Source organism: Mytilus galloprovincialis, chromosome 12 (assembly GCF_965363235.1).
Source record: "Mytilus galloprovincialis chromosome 12, xbMytGall1.hap1.1, whole genome shotgun sequence".
In the NCBI taxonomy this organism is placed as follows: domain Eukaryota; kingdom Metazoa; phylum Mollusca; class Bivalvia; order Mytilida; family Mytilidae; genus Mytilus; species Mytilus galloprovincialis.
The window spans coordinates 65,429,277-65,451,407 of NC_134849.1; the positions used below are offsets into that span (position 1 = coordinate 65,429,277).

Consider the following 22,131-nt stretch of genomic DNA (forward strand, 5'->3'; position numbering starts at 1 on the left):
GTTGGAATTAGTTCAGTTGTTTCAGAGAAGAAGATGTTTAAATTAGTTTACACAGGAGAGACGACGACGGACGAACGATGAAGGACGTCAAGTGATGATAAAAGCTCACATTTCCTTTTGAAAGGTGAGATAAAAAGTAGTTAGTTTTATTTGTTACTTTCTGTTTCGGGCACATTTATAGCCGACTACAATGGATATTTTTGGGATTTCAATGAAAAGTAGAGCTTCTTATGATGAGTTATTTCTTTGCTTTCTTTTCAAACTATTTATGCTTGGGATATATGAATTATTTCTTTGCATTATTTTCAAACTATTTATGCTTGGGATATTTGACAAATTAAGCAAAAAAATCCCCTGCGCAAAAACTTCCATGTTTACAGTATATGGTATTGCTTCAGCTCATTGTAGAAGGTCGTACAGTGACCAATAGTCAGGTTCATCCAAGTCATTTGATCTTTGATGGATGTTTGTTTCACCGGCAATCGTACTACATCTTCTGACTTTTATTTTATTCAATGTTTATTCAAAATTATAGAAATATTTGGCCGTGTATAGAGTATAATGCAAGTTGCAATCTAAATCATATATCATTTTTCGAAATATTTGAATCATGACTTACATGTAGTCATTAGGTAAAAACATAGGTTTAAAAAGATAAAACTATTACTATTATATGCAGTTACAACAATAATTTGAAAAAAACCTGAACAATAGATAGGAATTAAATGATAACTGTAGTGTCAGACAAGAAACAAACCTTCTCTATTCACTTAAAAACATAACATACAAAACAAAGATACAATTTATTTAACAATATTCATGTTAGACAGAACGCGGCTGGATTAATTCATGATGTTCAATTCTTGTCTTTATTACAGTTTATATTTCCTCAAGTAGGATCTGACCATACTTTGTGATGCCTTTTAAGCTATTGAACAATTCTTTGGCATCTTTTGCTGACTCAGTGGTACTTGCTCTGACTTTTTCTTTGGTTTTGCACCGATACCTGTCACGTTTTCTGAACCTCTAAGAGTATTAGGATCCACATTCTCAAAAACGTTCTGTAAAAGTGTTCCTTTTCCAATGTTTGCTAATGCCTGTACAAGTATCCGTATTGTAGGTGTCACTGTTCTGTCATCTCTCCAAGTGAACAAGACTTCTCTGTTCTGTTCTATTAGCTGTCGTGGATATTTATACTGAATACTTTCCAGTGTTGCAGTTGCGAGCCCCATTTCAGTGCCAAGTTGGAAAAATACCTGACCGATTTTTGGAGCTAAAGCATCTAAAATTTCATCTGTTGGAATACAATCTAGGTATTCTGACGGAATGTCTGAAATGACAGTATAAATTAACACAAATAATTTAATATAGCCTATTTGAAAAATAAGGAAAACCAGTAGTTCGATGATATATTATAGACCAACTACTATATATAGCGGCCTTAGAAAACTGTTTGGCTGCCTGGTGTCTGGTTGAAACTTTAACAACATTTGATTAAAGGACAGATTTCTAATTCATTTTTGATCAGATTGTTCAGATTTTTCTTTTATTCCTTTCCTTTTGAGTAAGGCAGGGAGAACACCTCTTCCATTTGCTTTTTTCTATTATCTTAATGATCTTAAATTGTTTTTACTGAATAATAACATAAAAGGATCGTGCACCTGTGTCATTTTGAACACTGATGATTTTGTCTTAATGGCAGAATATCATATGAGTTTACAAAGACAACTGGACTACTAATATGAATTTTGTGAGATATGGAAATTAGAGTAAATGTGTCTCAAAGTTCAACGATTGTTTCTTTTTTTTCTCTTGCAAAATGCTAAAATGGCGACCGCAGTGCAAACCATGTCTGGTAACTTTGACAACTGTTCACCCAAGTCACAATTTATAAAAGTAAACCATTATAGGTCAAGGTACGACCTTCAACACGAAGCCTTGTCTCACAACAAACAGCAAGATAATAAATTACCCCAAGTATAAAACCATTCAAACGAGAAAACCAACAGTCTAATTTATATAAACTAGAGGCTCTTAAGAGCCTGTGTCGCTCACCTTGGTCTATGTGAATATTCAACAAAGGGCACAGATAGATTCATGACAAAATTGTGTTTTAATGATTGTGATTGTAGATCTTACTTTACTAACCATTCTTGCTGCTAACAATTATCTCTATCTGTAATGATTGGCCCAGTAGTTTCAGTGAAAAATGTTTAGTAAAAATTTACAAATTTTATGAAAATTGTTAATAAACAGCTGCCCCATGAGCGCATGATACGCCCGTCGTCTTGTGTAGAAGTTTTATGTAAAATCATAAGTGGTTTCTGAGAAAGTTTTAAGCAATAACCATATATTGGTTTTGAGATACGGCAGGACATGTGAAACCCCTCCTTTTTTTTTACAAACAAGAGTGCACACACTGAAATGTCTCGCCTTCTATACTAATAATTGATATTATGTTGATAGTCCTAAGTATAAAGCTAAGCTTTAATACAACTGTCACATAAACTTAACATTAACCAAGATAACTAAACAAAGACAAATGAACCTTGAAAATGAGGTCAAGGTCAGATGAACCATGCCAGGCAGACATGTACAGCTAACAATGCTTCTATACAACATATATAGTTGACCTATTACTTATAGTTTAGAAAAATAGACCAAAACACAGAAACTTAACACTGTGCAGTGAACCGTGAAAATGAGGTCACGGTCAAATAAAACCTGCGCGACTGACATAAAGATCATAAAATATTTCCATACACCAAATATAGATGACCTACGGCATATAGTATTAGATAAAAAGACCAAAACTCAAAAACTTAACTTTGACCACTGAACCATGAAAATGAGGTCAAGGTCACATGACATCTGCCCGCTAGATATGTACACCTTACAATCATTCCATACAACAAATATAGTAGACCTATTGCATATAGTATGAGAAAAACAGACCAAAACACAAAAATTTAACTATAATTCCACTGAACCATGAAAATGAGGTCAAGGTCAGATGACACCTGCCAGTTGGACATGTACACCTTACAGTCCTTCCATACACCGAATATACTAGCCCTATTGCTTGTAGTATCTGAGATATGGACTTGACCACCAAAACTTAACCTTGTTCACTGATCCATGAAATGAGGTCGAGGTCAACTGAAAACTGTCTGACAGATATGAGGACCTTTCAAGGTACGCACATATCAAATATAGTTATCCTATTACTTATAATAAGAGAGAATTCAACATTACAAAAAATCTTAACTTTTTTTTCAAGTGGTCACTGAACCATGAAAATGAGGTCAAGGACATTGGACATGTGACTGACAGAAACTTCGTAACATGAGGTATCTATATACAAAGTATGAAGCATCCAGGTCTTCCACCTTCTAAAATATAAAGCTTTAAAGAAGTTAGCTAACACCGCCGCCGCCGCCGTAGCCGCCGCTGGATCACTATCCCTATGTCGAGCTTTCTGCAACAAAAGTTGCAGGCTCGACAAAAACTAAATATCACTAAAATAAAATTTTGAATCAAAACCAAAAAGTATACAGATCTTCAGATTAATATAACAAAGAAGTGTGTAAAGTTTTAAGCAATAATCATAAATTGTTTTTGAGATACGGCGCGACATGTAAAAAAAACCTCTACCTTTTTTACAAAATACTCAATAACTCAAAAATAAAATTTGAATCATCACCAAAAAGTATAACAGATCTTAGGATTAATATAATAAAGAAGTGTGTAAAGTTTTAAGGAATAATCATAAATCGTTTTTGAGATACAGCGCGACATGTAATAAAATACCCTCCCCCTTTTTACAAAATACTGAATAACTCAAAAATGAAATTTTGAATCGTTTTAAGCAATAATCAACAAGAGTGCACACACTGAAATGTCTCGCCTTCTATACTAATCATTGATATTATGCTGATAGTCCTAAGTATAAAGCTTAACTTTACAAGCTAAGCTTTATTACAACTGTCAAATAAACTTAACATTAACCAAGATAACTAAACAAAGAGCAATGCACCTTGAAAATGAGGTCAAGGTCATATGAACCATGCCAGGCAGACATGTACAGCTAACAATGCTTCTATACAACATATATAGTTGACCCATTACTTATAGTTTAAAGAAAAAAAGACCAAAGCACAAAAACTTAACACTGAGCAATGAACCGTGAAAATGAGGTCACGGTCAAATAAAACCTGTGCGACTGACATAAAGATCATAAAATATTTCCATGCACCAAATATAGTTGACCTATGGCATATATAGTATTAGTTAAAAAGACCAAAACTCAAAAACTTAACTTTGACCACTGAACCATGAAAATGAGGTCAAGGTTACATGACATCTGCCCGCTAGATATGTACACCTTACAATCATTCCATACAACAAATATAGTAGACCTATTGCATATAGTATGAGAAAAACAGACCAAAACACAAAAATTTAACTATAACCACTGAACCATGAAAATGAGGTCAAGATGTCATATTCCTGACTTGATACAGGCATTTTCTAAATTAGGAAATGGTTGAATGAACCTGGTGTTATAGCGCTAAACCTCTCACTTGTATGACAGTCGTATCAAAGGAGTAGGTTCTGTAAGACCCCTTTTTGACCAAAGAAGCTTAAATAATCCCAAATACATTTATGAATAATTAAATAAAATTAAAACTTGTCAGAGATGCAAGGGGTATAGTTTAATTCGACAGATACAAGGTTTGTCTATATATTGACTTGAAAATAAACAAAACATGTTACCTTTTATGTTTTAAACAATAACTCGAGACGTACATCATATGCGCGTTTCGTTAAAGAAAGACACCTGCCAGTTGGACATGTACACCTTACAGCCCTTCCATACACCGAATATACTATCCCTATTGCTTATAGTATCTGAGATATGGACTTGACCACCAAAACTTAACCTTGTTCACTGATCCATGAAATGAGGTCGAGGTCAAGTGAAAACTGTCTGACAGACATGAGGACCTTGCAAAGTAGGCACATATCAAATATAGTTATCCTATTACTTATAATAAGAGAGAATTCAACATTACAAAAAAATTGAACTTTTTTTTCAAGTGGTCACTGAACCATGAAAATGAGGACAAGGACATTGGACATTTGACTTGACGGTAACTTTGTAACATGAAGCATCTATATACAAAGTATGAAGCATCCAGGTCTTCCACCTTCTAAAATATAAAGCTTTTAAGAAGTGAGCTAACGCCGCCGCTGCAGGATCACTATTCCTATGTCGAGCTTTCTGCAACAAAAGTTACAGGCTTGACAAAAATCGCTTTTGCGACATGTGAAAAAAACACACCCCTGTTTTAGTTACAAAGTGCCATAACTCAAAAAGTTTTAATCTTATTTTCATCAAAAAGTATACAGATCATTTGACCATCATAAGAAACAACTACTTAAAGTTTCATGAAATTTGGATAAGTCGTTCTCAAAATTTTGACGGCCGTATAAAAATTGACAATAAAGGGCAATAAATTATTGCTATTTACAGTTTGTCTCTATCTACATGTATAATAATATTCAAGATAATAACAAAAGCGGCAAAATTTCCTTAAAATTACCAATTCAGGGGCAGCAAACAACCAGTTGTTCAATTGAACTGATAATTTTAGAGCAGATAGATCTTCACCCCCTGTCAGATTTGCTCTAAATGCTTTGGTTTTTGAATTACAAGCCAAAAACTGCTTTTACCCCTATAATCTATTTTTAGCTATGGTGGCCATCCTGGTTGGTTGGCTGGGTCACTGGACACAATTTTTAAACTAGATACCATAATAATGATTTTGTCCATGTTTGGTTAAATTTGGCCCAGTAGTTTCAGGAGAAGATTTTTATAAAAGTTAACAACGACGAATGACAGAAGACGAATGATGACGGACGCCAAGTGATGAGAAAAGACAAACGAAAAACACGTATGAACCACATATACAAGTCTGGTAATTTTAGAAGGATGCTTCAGATAGGGATTCAAAGTACGGTTTGGTTATGAAAAGTCCTATGTTTGTACTAGTGGATGTGGACTTTACTATGTACTCACGTTTACTTAGGAATATATACGTTCAAGCCAAATAACATCAATGTTAAATTATATATCAGGCTTCAGCGTGCAGTGGTGGATCTAGAACTAAGGTGGGGCCCGCTGACGTATACTGACCTAAATCCGGGGCTGTTCGCGTTCATTCACGTTCGCACTCATTCAAGTTCACCCCCTTTCACTTTCGCACCCAACATGTTCGCACCCAAAGTCCGTTCGCACCCTACATGTTCGCGCCCAATTTTAATTGGTTTTGTGTTTAATAACTATAGCTTTGTAAGCAAGTTTTGGCAAGTGTTTTCTTATATTTGTTGTCATTGTCTCAAAATAAAGTGAGACAGTATTTTTTTTTTGTGTTGAATAAATCTTTATCATGTTTTGGATAGTGTATTGTTAAAAAGAATAATAATCCTTTCTAAATAAAGTGGGATTCTGTCAACGTTTTATTTTGTGTTGAATAACTCTTAATCATGTTTTGGTTAGTGTGTTGCTATAACTTTGTTTCATTGACTTGTTTCAAAATAAAGTGAGATTCTGACTACGTTTTGTTTTGTGTGTTGAATAAATTTTATCATTTTTGTGTTATAATAGTGTATTGCTATATATATATTTTATTGTTTCAGATCAAAGGGACAAAGCTGTTAAAAACAATTATATCTTTTGTGTTTTTCATTTAAAATCTTGAATGTTTTACTTACACCAAAGCAATTTATAACAACAATCATGATTTTCCAATTATTCAACTGGAATTTTAATTAAAATTGGGCGCGAACGTGTAGAGTGCGAACGTGCGAGGTGCGAACGTGTAGTGTGCAAAAGTGTATTGGGCGCGAACGAACCTGAAAATTTAATGTACAAAAAAAACAAACATGAACATGAACAAGGTAACAGTACCAGTTTAAACATTGTAAATTTATAAAGGTTAACTTAAATATTGTTCGGGTTGGAAGAAGTTATTGTATATTCATTGAAATTGAAATAACCAAATCACAGGAACAATATCCATGATTTTATTTCAAATCATAAAGGTAAGTACCAACACCTCCTTGCCAAATTTTTTTTACAGAAGTCAATTCAAATGGCCCACTTATTTGACAACATGGCCAATTATTTTTTAAAATGACCCATTGAATTTATTTTTGAGGGGCCCTGGGCCCATAGGGAAGAAAAAACCTTCCAGATCACTGGAAAGGGGGGGGGGAGGCTCTAGTCATGCTTCAGTGATTTCCTATATAATCAACCAAATTTCTCCAACAAAAGGGGAGTGTTTAAACGATCTTCAAGTCAGGAATGGTATAAAACACCTTAAATATTCCTGAATGCTTTCATCTTATAATTCTGTAATTGTCATATATTACACAGATCTGTAGTGTTAATAAATAATGTATACATATATATTTGGAGGATAAATCAGGATAAAAGGGGGCTTTTTTTAACATTATGGTTTAATCGGCCACTTTTGCTATAAATCAAATAACTATAATATGTATCCCTTGTTAACATTGTTTTTAAATTCAGACCTGATCAATATAAAAGCCTTAATAATAATTAGTTTCACTTGCTATCAGACTGGTCCTGTTTAAAATAAATCAAAAATATTCTTCAAACAACACATATCACTAAATACACATGATGGTCTGTGGAACTCAGACCGGAAGTTTAGACCTCATATCATTTGGTTGTATTAATATTGATTTTTTTTGTCGCAAATATAACGGTCTGATGTAAGAATGGTGTTTTTTTTCAGTCTTCCATCTTCAAAGAATATATTATTGTGTTTACCATGTTTACCACAGCTTGAAGCCTGTCTATTAAAATAATATCAGCGGAATGAATTATTGAGAATATTCTATTTCTTGTTTTGTTCTCGGTATTTGATTGTTGACTGCTCGTAAATAATACTTTGATTTAAAATATCTGTTACCTAAAGAGAAAATTTAGGCATAGTTTGTTTTATGCCACCAACGTAATCTTTTATTATTTATATTTGTAATGCCATTAACATAGATATGTAACGATATAGACAAATCCTATAAATATACAATAGGATAAATAGAGTAGACCACGAATTGTATGCTTATTGTGATTGATGAAGAACGAGCAATAATGCGAGATCAATTATTGTGATTTAAGGCAATTATGCATACAAATGCATATGGCAGATTCCAAATAAGAAAGTTGAAAAGTTCCCAAAATTATGTTTAACAAAATCAACACCAATGAAGTTCTGTTTTGAAATACATGTTATACTTATATAAGTAAACACTTTTTGACAAAAAATAGATCTATTCACATTATATTTTTAAAATAAAGAACACCTTAAAAAAATGTTGCTATCATAACAAAATTGACAGACATTTTGACGGAAAATTCTTATGTTAGCAACACAAAAAATCTTCAGTATTTTCAAGGTTTGGATGTATATCTTGATTTGATATGAAAGGTAAATTGGAATAAAACATTTCTGAACATCTGCACCAATAAAAAAGGAATTGGAATAACTTTTAAAAAGGATTATCTTGGAGTTGCTAAACATAAGATTTGACAGACATGAACAATGCTGCTAACATAAAATTTGACAGAAATTAAGTTGTTGCTAACATAAGAATTGACAGACTTTATTGTTGCTAACATAATACTTGACGGACTTTTTTGTTGCTAACATAACATTTGACAGACTTTTTTGTTGCTAACATAATATTTGACGGACTTTTTTGTTGCTAACGTAAGATTTTACGGACATTATTGTAGCTAACATAAAATTTGACGGACTAAATAGTGTTGCTAACATAAGATGTTGATGGACTTGTTGCTAACATAAGATTGTGCTTAGGGTGCAATAAACAGTTTCGTATAAAAAACTAGGGGTTATTCCCCGACTAAAAATAACCATGGAGGGAAACCCCTGTTTATTTACTCAATTGGTGAAAAAGTATCATGTTTTTTGTATTTGATTGTAAAAATTAGTTAATTAGCTTTCAATTAAAACAGGTTGAATGATTGAAATAATTTTAAAAATTATATTAACTTTAAAATTGAGAATGGAAATGGGGAATGTGTCAAAGAGACAACAACCCGACCAAATAAAAAAACAACAGCAGAGGGTCACCAACAGGTCTTCAATGTAGCGAGAAATTTCCGCACCCGGAGGCGTCCCTCAGCTGGCCCCTAAACAAATATATACTAGTCCAGTGATAATGAACGCCATACTAATTTCCAAATTGTACACAAGAAACTAAAATTAAAATAATACAAGACTAACAAAGGCCAGAGGCTCCTGACTTGGGACAGGCGCAAAAATGCGGCGGGGTTAAACATATTTGTGAGATCTCAACCCTCCCCCTATACCTCTAACCTTTACATGTTTTGAGGGGAGACAACACTGTAAACATCCCGTTTTTTTGGCAGTGAAAATTGAAAACTTATTTGCAGCCACTGTAGCTCTTTTCGGAGCAGGAAACCGTACCCTGAAACAAGATTTTTTTGAAAGGCCAGGTAAAAACCTACAAATTTCATACAGTTTTGATTATGTAAAATGTGCATGGATCATGTGTTCATGGGTGTGCACATGACCTGGTTTCAAGTTTTTTATGTTCAAATTAGACCTTTTTCCCCCATGTTCATTGAATGGAATATTTTTAATATATTAAATGTACACATTATTTTTATTTCATTATAAACTAGAGAACATTCTGATTCCAGTGATATCTAGTTTTATACAAGTATCTTTATTAATCAGTCCACAACTAAGTGTCACTTATGCATGGTCCCTTAAAATGTGACGTCGTAGAAAAAACTGTTGATTGCACCCTTACATAAATAAATTTGACGGACAATATATATTTGAGATTTTTAACCAACATTGGAGATCTTATTCTAGTTGAAAGTCATATAAAGAACTCCTGCAAAATACTGCTTCCTGAAATTCAAAAAGATTTCAACCCAGGACAGATAACTCTAACATCCAAATGTTGCTAACATAAAATGACAAGTTTGACAGAAATTATGTTAGCAACAGATTTGATAAAACTATTGATTAAATAATGTAAATTGAAAGATCCAAAATGTGTATGTTTTATGTACATTATGAAATACAATTTTAACAGGCTTATATAAGTACCTACAATGATGTGGCAAGTTTTTATGAAACAGTTGCTATCATAACATTTATTGACAGACGAGCATCTAATAAGTAAGGTATTTGAAATTGAAAAAACAAGAATGTGTCCACAGTACACGGATGCCCCACTCGCACTATCATTTTCTATGTTTAGTAGACCGTGAAATTGGAATAAATTCTCTAATTTGGCATTAAAATTAGTATGATCTTATCAACCTATCTACCTTGACCAAAAACTTTAACCTGAAATTTGCACTATCATTTTCTATGTTCAGTGAACCGTAAAATTGGGGTCAAAACTATAATTTGGCATTTAAATTAGAAAGATCATATCATAGGGCACATGTATACTAAGTTTCAAGTTGTTTGGACTTCAACTTCATCAAAAACTACCTTGACCAAAAACTTTAACCTGAAGCGGGACAGACGGACGGACGTACGAACAGACGGACGGACGGACGCACAGACCAGAAAACATAATGCCCCTCTACTATCGTAGGTGGGGCATAAAAATATATTACAGATGTTTTTAACAACAGAAAAGCAAAAGATTTGGAAACAGGGATGTTTGAATAATCAGACTACACTAATAAAAACCATTATATCAGTGTCAACTTAAAGCCTCGTAAAACATGAACCTTGTCAAAAAATGGAAAGTAATTTCCGACAAACATTTCACATTTTTCAACTTGTTTTGATCATTTCTACTTTTAATGGAAACAATCATATCCAATAATTGGTTTGCTTGCTTTATATAACATTACTATTCAATAAAACATTCACATATTATCATTCAAATAACAGTTGTATTATTTTTCTTAATTTGTTCTTTTTGACGGAAATTTTCTTTTCTTTTTGGAATCTGCCATATATCAGATATCAGAATACAAGTTACAATTGTTGCAATACTAACCCCGTCGCACTATTCACATTAATAAAAACCTTGCGATAATTTCTGAATTTACAGTATTTACCTATTAGGTTAACAAAAATATTTACAGCTATTAAGTTATGTTTAAATCTTCCAACAAGTTACATCAGAATCTATTCAGAAGAATCTACTATATTTGTCATTTACAGATGCTAATTACATACCTGTTTCTGCAATTCTGATTCTTCTTACCTGAAAAAATGAAAATTATACACTATATAAAGTTTGTGTGTTTAAAAACAATTTTTTTCTGGATTTACAAAAACTATTTATTTTCAAGCAGTCACTGAACCATAAAAATTCATAAGGCCGGGTTCCACGTATCCCCGCTGATCACCTATTATTGCTGCTGGCAGGTTTATAATTTAAAGTTGATTTAACAAAGAGTCCATTTATCATAAGAATTCAGAATTTAAAAAAAATCAAACTTTTCCTTGAGATGCTATATTTGGGTCTTGGAGATTAGCGTCTGTCCAAGTTTCAGAACACATCATGACGGTTTACAACCTTTTTATATGTCATAAAAATGAAATCGCAGACGGTCTGTACATTCTAATTGTAAACACAAATAATTAGTCCATTTAATGAGAAAAATAATGTAAATGAAAATATATTTTCAAAACTTTGCATCAAACGTTATCTCTAAATATTATTTTTTTTATAAATTTCTATGAAGGTTTGACAAAGTATTTGAAGTGTAACAAATTTTAACCCCATCCTGTTTCTACTTTTTAACCGAAATAAACTAAGTTCATGTATCATTAAACAAGACGCCTATTAAAGCATAATAGCGCTCACCTGTAATTTCAGTTTAAGGAATTTGACTAGTTGTAGATCCTATTAAAGCATAATAGCGCTCACCTGTAATTTCAGTTTAAGGAATTTGACTAGTTGTAGATCCTATTAAAGCATAATAGCGCTCAGCTGTAATTTCAGTTTAAGGAATTTGACTAGTTGTAGATCCTATTAAAGCATAATAGCGCTCAGCTGTAATTTCAGTTTAAGGAATTTAACTAGTTGTAGATCCTATTAAAGCATAATACCGTTGACCTGTAATTTCAGTTTAAGGAATTTGACTAGTTGTAGATCCTATTAAAGCATAATAGCGCTCACCTGTAATTTCAGTTTAAGGAATTTGACTAGTTGTAGATCCTATTAAAGCATAATACCGTTGACCTGTAATTTCAGTTTAAGGAATTTGACTAGTTGTAGATCCTATTAAAGCATAATAGCGCTCACCTGTAATTTCAGTTTAAGGAATTTAACTAGTTGTAGATCCTATTAAAGCATAATACCGTTGACCTGTAATTTCAGTTTAAGGAATTTGACTAGTTGTAGATCCTATTAAAGCATAATAGCGCTCACCTGTAATTTCAGTTTAAGGAATTTGACTAGTTGTAGATCCTATTAAAGCATAATAGCGTTCACCTGTAATTTCAGTTTAAGGAATTTGACTAGTTGTAGATCCTATTAAAGCATAATAGCGTTCACCTGTAATTTCAGTTTAAGGAATTTGACTAGTTGTAGATCCTATTAAAGCATAATAGCGTTCACCTGTAATTTCAGTTTAAGGAATTTGACTAGTTGTAGATCTTACTTGTTGAACAAAATTGTTATTTACACTTTCTCTCTTTCTATAACTAGAGACTTTCAAGAGCTTGTGTCACTCACCTGTTACTGTTTTTACTGATGTCGGCCATCTTGGTTGGTAGGCGGGGTCATTAGACACATTGTTTTAAAATATATACCCTAGTAATGATTGTGGCCAAGATTGGTTAAATTTGGCCCATAGTTCTAGAAAAGAAGGTTTTTGTACAAGTTACAAAAATGACGAAAAGTTGTTCAATATTGATTATAAAGGACAATAACTCCTTAAGGGGTTCTCTGACAATTTTGGTCATGTTGACTTAATTACCCAGAGATCTTACTTTGCTGAATATTATTGCTGTTTACAGTTTATCTCTATCTATAATAGTATTCAAGATAATAACCAAAAACTGCAAAATTGCCTTAAAATTACCAATTTTAGGGCAGCAACCCAACAACGGGTTGTAGGATTCATCTGAAAATTTTTGAGGATATAGATCTTATTCTGATGGACATTTATTATAGCTCTTCATCTTTTATATAAGCTTTGGATTTCAAATGTTTTGGCCACGAGCATCACTGAAGAGACATGTATTGTCGAAATGCGCATCTGGTGCAAGAAAATTGGTACCGTTAATTTTATTAAATCTTAAAAAATTTGCCCTAAATGTTTTAGTTTCAAAGATATAAAGCAAAAACTGCATTTTACTATTATGTTCTAATTTTAGCCCATGGCGGCCATTTTGTTTGGTAGGTGGGGTCATCAGGTGCATTTTTAAAATTATATACCACAATTATGATTGTGGCCAAGTTACTTTAAATTTGGCCCAGTAGTTTCAGAGAAGAAGATTTGTGTACGAGTTACAAAAAATGACGAAAAAGTTGTTAAAATTGACTATAAAAGGCAATAACTCCTTAAGGGGTTGACTGACAATTTTTCTCATGTGACTTATATGTAGGTCTTATTTTGCTGAACATTATTGCTGTTTACAGTTTATCTCTATCTATAATAGTATTCAAGATAATAACCAAAAACTGCAAAATTTCCTTAAAATTACCAATTCAGGGGCAGCAATCCAACAACAGTTTGTCCGATTCATCTGAAAATTTCAGGGCAGATAGATCTTGACCTGATCAACAATTTTACCCCCATGTCAGATTTGCTCTAAATGCTTTGGTTTTAAAGATATAAGCCAAACTATACATTTTACCCCTGTGTTCTATTTTTAGCCATGGCGGCCATCTTGGTTTGATGGCCAGGTCATCGGACACATTTTTTAAACTAGATACCCCAAGGATGATTGTGGCCAAGTTTGGTTAAATTTGACCCAGTAGTTTCAGAGGAGAAGATTTTTGTAAAAGTTTACGGACGACAGATGCAGGGCACCAGACGACGGATGCCAAGTCAGATGAGAAAAGCTCACTTGACCTTTCAGGTCAGGTGAGCTAATAATATCAAAATTACTAAATAACCCAAAACTATAAAATTTCTTAAAAACTTACTATCTTTGAACAGTAACCTGACAATAAGGTGCCATATTGGCCTAAAGACCCCTGGCAGTTAGATATAATAAAATTGAGAATGGAAATGGGGAATGTGCCAAAGAGACAACAACCATAGAGCAGACAACACCAGAAGGTCACCAACTTGTCTTCAATGCAACGAGAAATTCTCGCACCCGGAGGCGTCCTTCAGCTGGCCCCTAAACAAATATATACTGATTCAGTGATAATGAACCCCATACTAAACTCCAAATTGTACACAAGAAACTAAAGTTAACATAATACAAGACTAACAAAGCCAGAGGCTCCTGACTTGGGACAGGCGCAAAAATGCGGCGGGGTTAAACATGTTTGTGAGATCTCAACCCTCCCCCTATACCTCTAGCCAATGCCGAAAAGTAGACGCATAACAATACGCACATTAAAATTCAGTTCAAGAGAAGTCCAAGTCTGATGTCAGGAGATGTAACCAAAGAAAATAAACTAAATAGCCTAAGAACCATTAAATTAAACTGTTGAAGCATGTGGCTAAGTATTTTCAGAAAAAGATAATTTTTAAAAAGAAAAACTTTCACAACTAGTATCTCAATTGTTTGTAAAACAACTGAAAGGTCTTTCCTGTAAAAGTGATGTTTTCGTAATGTAATTTGTACGACCTTTTGTTTGATAACGACAAGCATACCTTCTGAAACTTTTCGCTTTTTACACTTTATGACCTCATCCGCCTACATTTTCGAGATCGGAAGTATGATAAATGTAACATAGACTTGATGATCTTTCATTTGATATGCGACAACGCAATGTTCTAGAAAGTTTGATTTTTGCACTAAATAACCACATCCAACTCATTTTTGGAGGTCAGGAATTTAATATTTCAAATGTATACATCATGACCTTTCATTTGATATACAACAACCTTATCTTAAAAGAATTTTTTTTTGCACTCAATGACCCCACCCAACAAATTTTTGGGGGACTTCAATTTAAAATTTGAAATGTACGCTTTATGTTCTTTCATTTGGTATGCGACAACCTTATAATCTGAATAATTAAATTTTTGCACTAAATGACCCCACCCTTACCCCTGGGATGAAAAGTGGGTTTAAAATTTTCATTTTAGAGTAGAGTTTATTGAGACCTTCAATTTGATATATCAAATGACCCCATTTGACAAAGTGCCAAAAATGATGCAATATCAACTATATAAATAGAAGTTATGAAACGTAAAAAGTCAATGCAAAACATGAAAATTTCAAATTGATTTTTTGGGTTTTTCTTCCACGGAAAGTTTTTTGTACTTGGTCAAACATATAACAATGTTAACCTCTTCAATTTCTAAAACATTTTAGGTGGTAACCTGTTGTTGATTCAGAAATACATGCCTCCGCTCGCAAAATTTCAAACTGCATTACCTCTAAAACGACAATAGATATCTCAAATCTGATAAATGATAAATGATCTGCACTTAAAGGACATCATTGTAGAAAAAAAATTGGGACAATTTCAAAGTTCATCAAGGTCACAATGAATCATCAAATATATGATGCAATACCAAACTTGAGAACCGGAAGTCGTAAAGACATTGGACTACTACCATTCAACTCAGGACCACTTGATCTGTTAAATGTCACAAGGTCAAGGTCATAGTACTCTTTGAAGGTCAAGGTGAAATTTAATCATGACCTGACATTGACCTCAAATTGAAGGTCTTAAAATACTGTTCATTTTTTAAGCTTATAGTAGGTTGATATCTGTTACCTTTTCAAAGATATACACACAATACTATACTTTTTTGAATTATCTTGATGCAAATTTTGAACATTATTGAGCGTGTGTATAAAATGTAGAGGTCGTCGAGATTACAGCATATTTTGTTTTGCACTCAGTGACCTTTGACCTTGAGTGCAAATTAAAGAATATCTGGTTCTCGAAATAAAAATTTTCCAAAAATGTATAATTTTTCAAGGGGAATAACTCCATACCAGGGTAAATAACCTACTAATCGTTTATGTTTATTAACATTGTCATCTGTTCCTGTACATGCTGCCATTTTCAATTCTATTCTATCTCTAATACTTTTTAGGAAAAATGCAAATAAAAAAAAATGCTTCAAGGGAAAATAACTCTCAAAGGGGATGATGAAATCCTACACAGCCTCATCTAATAATACGTTATAATGAGATCTATCGATGGTCAACATTTGGTCTTGATGACTTCAATAGAAACGGGGGGAGGGCATGTCAAAAAAATGTTGGAAGAAAAAAAACCATTAGAAAAACAATAAGGTCTTTCCTCACGTAGGGGAAAGACCTTAAAAATGTAAAACGTAAAACGTTTGAAGGGCAACAACTATTGAAAGGGTGAATTGACTATTTTTATCATTGTGACTTATTTGTAGATTTAACTTAGTTGAACATTTATAGCCATTTAGAATTTCACCTACAAAAGGTGGTTCAATTGGTTTAAAATGTCATAGCAGATATATCTTGACTTATTCATCACTTTAACTCCATACCACTTGGCTCTAACTGCTATAGTGTTTTTTCATATAAACAGCAGTGGACCCCTATGTCCTATTTTTAGCCATGGTGGCCATGTTTGTTAAATGATCAAAACTTTGAATACAATGTATAAACCATTTTCCATAAGGAACATTCAAATAAAGTTAAAAAGTGTTTGGGTCTTGTAGTTTCAGAGAAGAATATGTTTTTAATGTTATCAAGCATGATGAACAAAGTGATTAAAATTGTCTTTAAAGGGTAACGATTTCTTCAGGGCTCAATTGCCAATTTTGGTCATACTAACTAAGATAATAACAAAAAACTGCAAAATTTCCTTAGAAATTACCATTTACCAATAAAGAAGCAGCAACTCAACAATTGGTTGTTCGGTTCGTCAGAAACTACCCTTAGAAACATTAAGTTAAAGTTAAAAGATATTTGGTACAGTAGTTTTAGAGTGACGATTCTTGAAATAGTTCACGACGACAACGACAGATGACGGACGCCGAGTGATTGCATGAACTCACATGTGTCCTTCAGGACTTGTGTTCTAAACATGAAAAGAACATAAATTAAAGCTTTCAAGATTTTGTCTTAGATACTGCAAATTAAACAAATCAATCTTCAGCATGTTCAGTCCAAATGTTATAAAATTCCATGAAGGTTTGACAAGGTTATTGTTTTAAAAGCTTTCAGAAAACACATACCCATTTAAAAAAAAAGATCTAAACAATGGCCTTGAACGCATAAAGTTTGACTGGCGGATTCTTTTGAATGTTCACCGAACAGTTCCCTTAAATGTACTTCTGTTTTGCTGACTACTTTAGATGTAAATGATAATTGTCGAAACATTTTGTCAGAAATTAAGCTGGAAAAGATAGGCAATTTACCAAATTTATCCTTGTTTGACTTTAAACAATAAACAATAGGGCCTTTTAAAATTAGATAACAATTGCCATATTCCTGACTTGGTACAGGAGATTTAAAACCAGATGCTCTGCAGGGTGCAGCTTTATATGACCGCAGAGGTTGAACCCTGAACGGTTGGGCCAAGTATGGACACAACATTCAAGCTGGATCAGCTCTAAAGTTGGATTGTGATTAATTAGTTGACACAGCATAGGTTTCTGACACAGAATGAATGTGGTCTAATGAACTTAAAAATCAAAATGTAAAATATCACTGAATGGTAAAGATTGTTTTAATTTATCAGTTGATAGTAAAAGTGAATATACATTGCATAGTGTATAAAACAATGATTTAAGTTGATTCAACTACTATTCTGGACAAAGAAAGATAACTCCATTTGAAAATTTCTTGCTATTGCACAATATTGTGTAATTAGATATTTCTTGCTATTGCACAATACTGTGCAATTGAAAATATTTGCTATTGCACAATACTGTGCAATTGAAGATTTCTTGCTATTGCGCAATACTGTGCAATTGAAAATTTCTTGCTATAGCACAATACTGTGCAATTGAAGATTTCTTGCTATTGCTGAATACTGTGCAATTGAAAATTTCTTGCTATTGCACAATACTTAATATAATAATTTTGGATCCTGATTTGAACCAACTTGAAAACTGGGTCCATAATCAAAAATCTAAGTACATGTTTAGATTCAGCATATCAAAAAAGCCCAAGAATTCAATTTTGTTAAAATCAAACTTAAGTTTAATTTTGGACCCTTAGGACTTTAATGTAGACCAATTTGAAAACGGGACCAAAAATTAAGAATCTACATACACAGTTAGATTTGGCATATCAAAGAACCCCAACTATTCAATTTTTGATGAAATCAAACAAAGTTTAATTTTGGACCCCGATTTGGACCAACTTGAAAACTGCGCCAATGATAAAAAATCTAAGTACATTTTTAGATTCAGCATATCAAAGAACCCCAAGGATTCATTTTTTGTTAAAATCAAACTAAGTTTAATTTTGGAACCTTTGGACCTTATATAATGTAGACCAATTTGAAAACGGGACCAAAAATTAAGAATCTACATGCACAGTTAGATTCGGCATATCAACGAACCCTAATTATTCAATTTTTGATGAAATCAAACAAAGTTCAATTTTGGACCCTTTGGGCACCTTATTCCTAAACTGTTGGGACCAAAACTCCCAAAATCAAACCCAACCTTCCTTTTATGGTCATAAACCTTGCGTTTAAATTTCATATATTTCTATTTACTTATACTAAAGTTATGGTGCAAAAACCAAGAATAATGCTTATTTGGGCCCCTTTTTGGCCCATAATTCCTAAACTGTTGGGACCTAAACTCCCAAAATCAATCCCAACCTCCTTTTGTGGTCATAAACCTTGTGTTTAAATTTCATTGATTTCTATTTACTTATACTAAAGTTATTGTGCGAAAAACCAGGAATAATGCTTATTTGGGCCCTTTTTTGGCCCTTATTTCCTAAACTGTTGGAACCAAAACTCCCAAAATCAATCCCAACCTGCCGTTTGCGGTTATAAACCTTGTGTCAAAATTTCATAGATTTCTATTTACTTAAACTAAAGTTATAGTGCGAAAACCACGAAAATGCTTATTTGGGCCCTTTTTGGCCCCTAATTCCTAAAATGTTGAGACCAAAACTCCCAAAATCAATCCCAACCTTCCTTTTGTGGTCATCAACCTTGTGTCAAAATTTCATAGATTTCTATTCACTTTTACTAAAGTTAGAGTGCGAAAACTAAAAGTATTCGGAAAATGACGACGACGACGCCAACATAATACCAATATACGACCAAAAATTTTCAATTTTTGCGGTCGTATAAAAATGGTAGGTTGCATCTGTTTTTTTAACGAACAAAACCTTCCGCTTATACAGCAATATTAAAAATACTGCTAAATTGACTACGGTATGTGACATGAATAAAGTACAAATACATGCAAGAACATTCAGTACATGTACACACAAGTACATAAATAAACAATATACAATAATCCATTTCAACATGTAAATCAAATAATAACAACAAACACCTACAACTAATTTACGACATATTACAAATAAAGCACAACAGAATATAAATAAATGAAATGTGCCTCACATGAATTTTTCAACGTTACAAAAAATGACGTCCCTGAGCTAAATTTCCAAATATGAAATTGGGTTTCAGTTTGTAAGGATGTATTTCCTAAACATTACAAGAATATTAAGATAAAATTGTGTAGTAAGAGTGTAATTATTTGTATGTTATAACCTTGATTTCCTTTTAAATAAAAACTTTAAAAGAAACGAATACATCCTGTGCATATAGTTGCTTTAAACCTAAAAATCATATACATGATCTAGGTGATTAATATCTTTACTTTTACAAACATAAAGAAAATAAAAATGGATTTAAAACCATAAAAGATAAGACATAAAACAACATCAAACCAGAATTACAAATGAGACATCATAACTGAATTCATTAATGTTGGATGTACAAATACTGAGACACGTCTAATAACATTAAGCAAGACAGTTATACTTGGGAATAGGTCATGTTCAATACTTAGAAGACCAACATTTACACCAAACAATCATTTCTTTGAAATATCAAGCCTTAAACAAAAAGTTGTCATATGTGCAACTGTATATGAATATTAAATATGTATATCATTCATTGCAGAAGAGACTAAAGACCACAAAGGACACATAAGAGCAAATACAGTGTGTAAAACAGACAAGTGCCTCTAGCAAGCCTTACAAGTGAGTACGTCATCTAAATATATATTGAATTCATGTTGATTGATGACACAAATAAATACATATTAAAAGTGTCCATATATAGAACTTTTAAACATGTTCACAATGTCAAATTTTCAAATTGGTTTTATTCATTACACAATAGGTATACACTTACTTGACACAAAACATGTGATGATATTTCCATGTTTGTCAGAGCTTCTGCTAATGCTCTAAAATTGTTCTTTTCTTTCTTCTCCTTCCATTTTAATAAAATAACAAATTTCGCAACTTCTTTATTTGTGGGATAATTTTCTGTGATAGTATCCCATTGATCAGACATTTCCAGAAATGTCACTAACTCATGCATATGGCCTGATGCACATTTGATTGAAAAACGCAACAGTTCAATATCACTTGGTCTCTGGTTTAAAGCATCATCACTTAAACCTGAAAATAATAATACAAATAGCATCCCACTTACAGAAAACAACACAAAGTTACACTAGGAGAACATAGTACACCCTTGTTGTGCATTTTGAAATTCATGCAAGCTAATATTGGATATTTCGAAGGCACATTAAATAGATATGTACAGAAGCATGCCTGATGATACAGTTTAAACCAGTTTGTTATGTTCACCAATTTTAATAGTATTTAAAGTTTCTACTAAATCAATCGAAGTAAACTAAGGTTTTGGTAACAGTATGTTAAAAATCTGACAATTAATGTTCCATAAATCTGGAATGACAGACCGAAACATCTACATAGATGTTGAAAGTTTTAAAGATACGGTTTAACTTAAAGCATCACGGGTCAGATAAATCATGTCAAACAGACATTTACAACTTACAATTTGTATACACATAATATAACTGATCTATTATTTATAATTGAAAAACAGACCACCTTAAAATGAAACTTAACATTGATCAATGAACCATGTCAATGAGTTCAACGTCAAATGATATCTGCTAGACAACATTAACACCTTTACACAAGCATGTCATACACCAACATTATGATGATGATATTGCTTAGAGTACTTGAACAACGGACTAAAACACAAAAACTTTACATTACCTAATGAACCATGATCATGAGGTCAAGATCAGATGATACCTGCTTGACAGACATGTACACCTTAATATCAATCCATACACCAACTATAATTGACCTATTGTTTAACAAACTTGACCGACATAAACCAATTCCAGTTATTGCATAAACCATATATAGTTTGACATTTACATTGTCATATCAGGGCCTTTAATAGCTGACTATACGGTATTGGCTTTGTTCATTGTTGAAGGCCGTACGGTGACCTAGTTGTTAATGTCTGTCATTTTGGTCTCTTGTGGACAATTGTCTCATTACCAATCATGCCACATCTTCTTTTTTATGAGTGTTGACTGACGCACCAGTACATATTAGATTTAAATACAAAGACTGGTCTTGCATTTGTTGAGACCATATTAAGAATATTACCAACTGATCAAGACGCAATCAGACTTATTAAGTAAAGTCTACATCAAGGTCAAGTACAGATAAGTAAAGTTAAGTACTGTTGAGATTATCTCGAGTCTTGTCATATTAAATCTGTTTGAGCACACATTATGGTCTTTTCAGAGTCTTGGCAGTGTGTAGTGTTTCTCTATTGTCATCTCAGTTTTTCAGAATAATTAGCTTAATATGATACCAAGAGTGAACATGCTGAGAT

General features: G+C 32.8%; 1 protein-coding gene and 1 long non-coding RNA gene across 3 annotated transcripts in view; both read right to left on the reverse strand.

Annotated features, from left to right (window-relative positions):
* Positions 1 to 789: 789 nt before the first annotated feature.
* The window catches only part of LOC143054574 (uncharacterized), a 111,032-nt gene continuing 89,690 nt past the window's right edge, over positions 790 to 22,131 (reverse strand). For both annotated transcript variants that reach the window (XM_076227594.1, XM_076227595.1), the window contains exons 21-23: positions 20,590 to 20,861; positions 11,295 to 11,322; positions 790 to 1,330 (exon numbers count right to left, since the gene is read on the reverse strand). In XM_076227594.1, the coding sequence (XP_076083709.1) occupies positions 924 to 1,330; positions 11,295 to 11,322; positions 20,590 to 20,861 (707 nt within the window). In that variant the 3' untranslated portion in view covers positions 790 to 923. The remainder of the gene's footprint in view (positions 1,331 to 11,294; positions 11,323 to 20,589; positions 20,862 to 22,131) is intronic.
* On the reverse strand, positions 7,678 to 9,720 carry LOC143053443 (uncharacterized). The gene is made up of 2 exons (XR_012971348.1): positions 9,435 to 9,720; positions 7,678 to 9,106 (listed from the first exon to the last, which is right to left on the reverse strand). It is a non-coding gene; the product is annotated as an uncharacterized LOC143053443 (long non-coding RNA).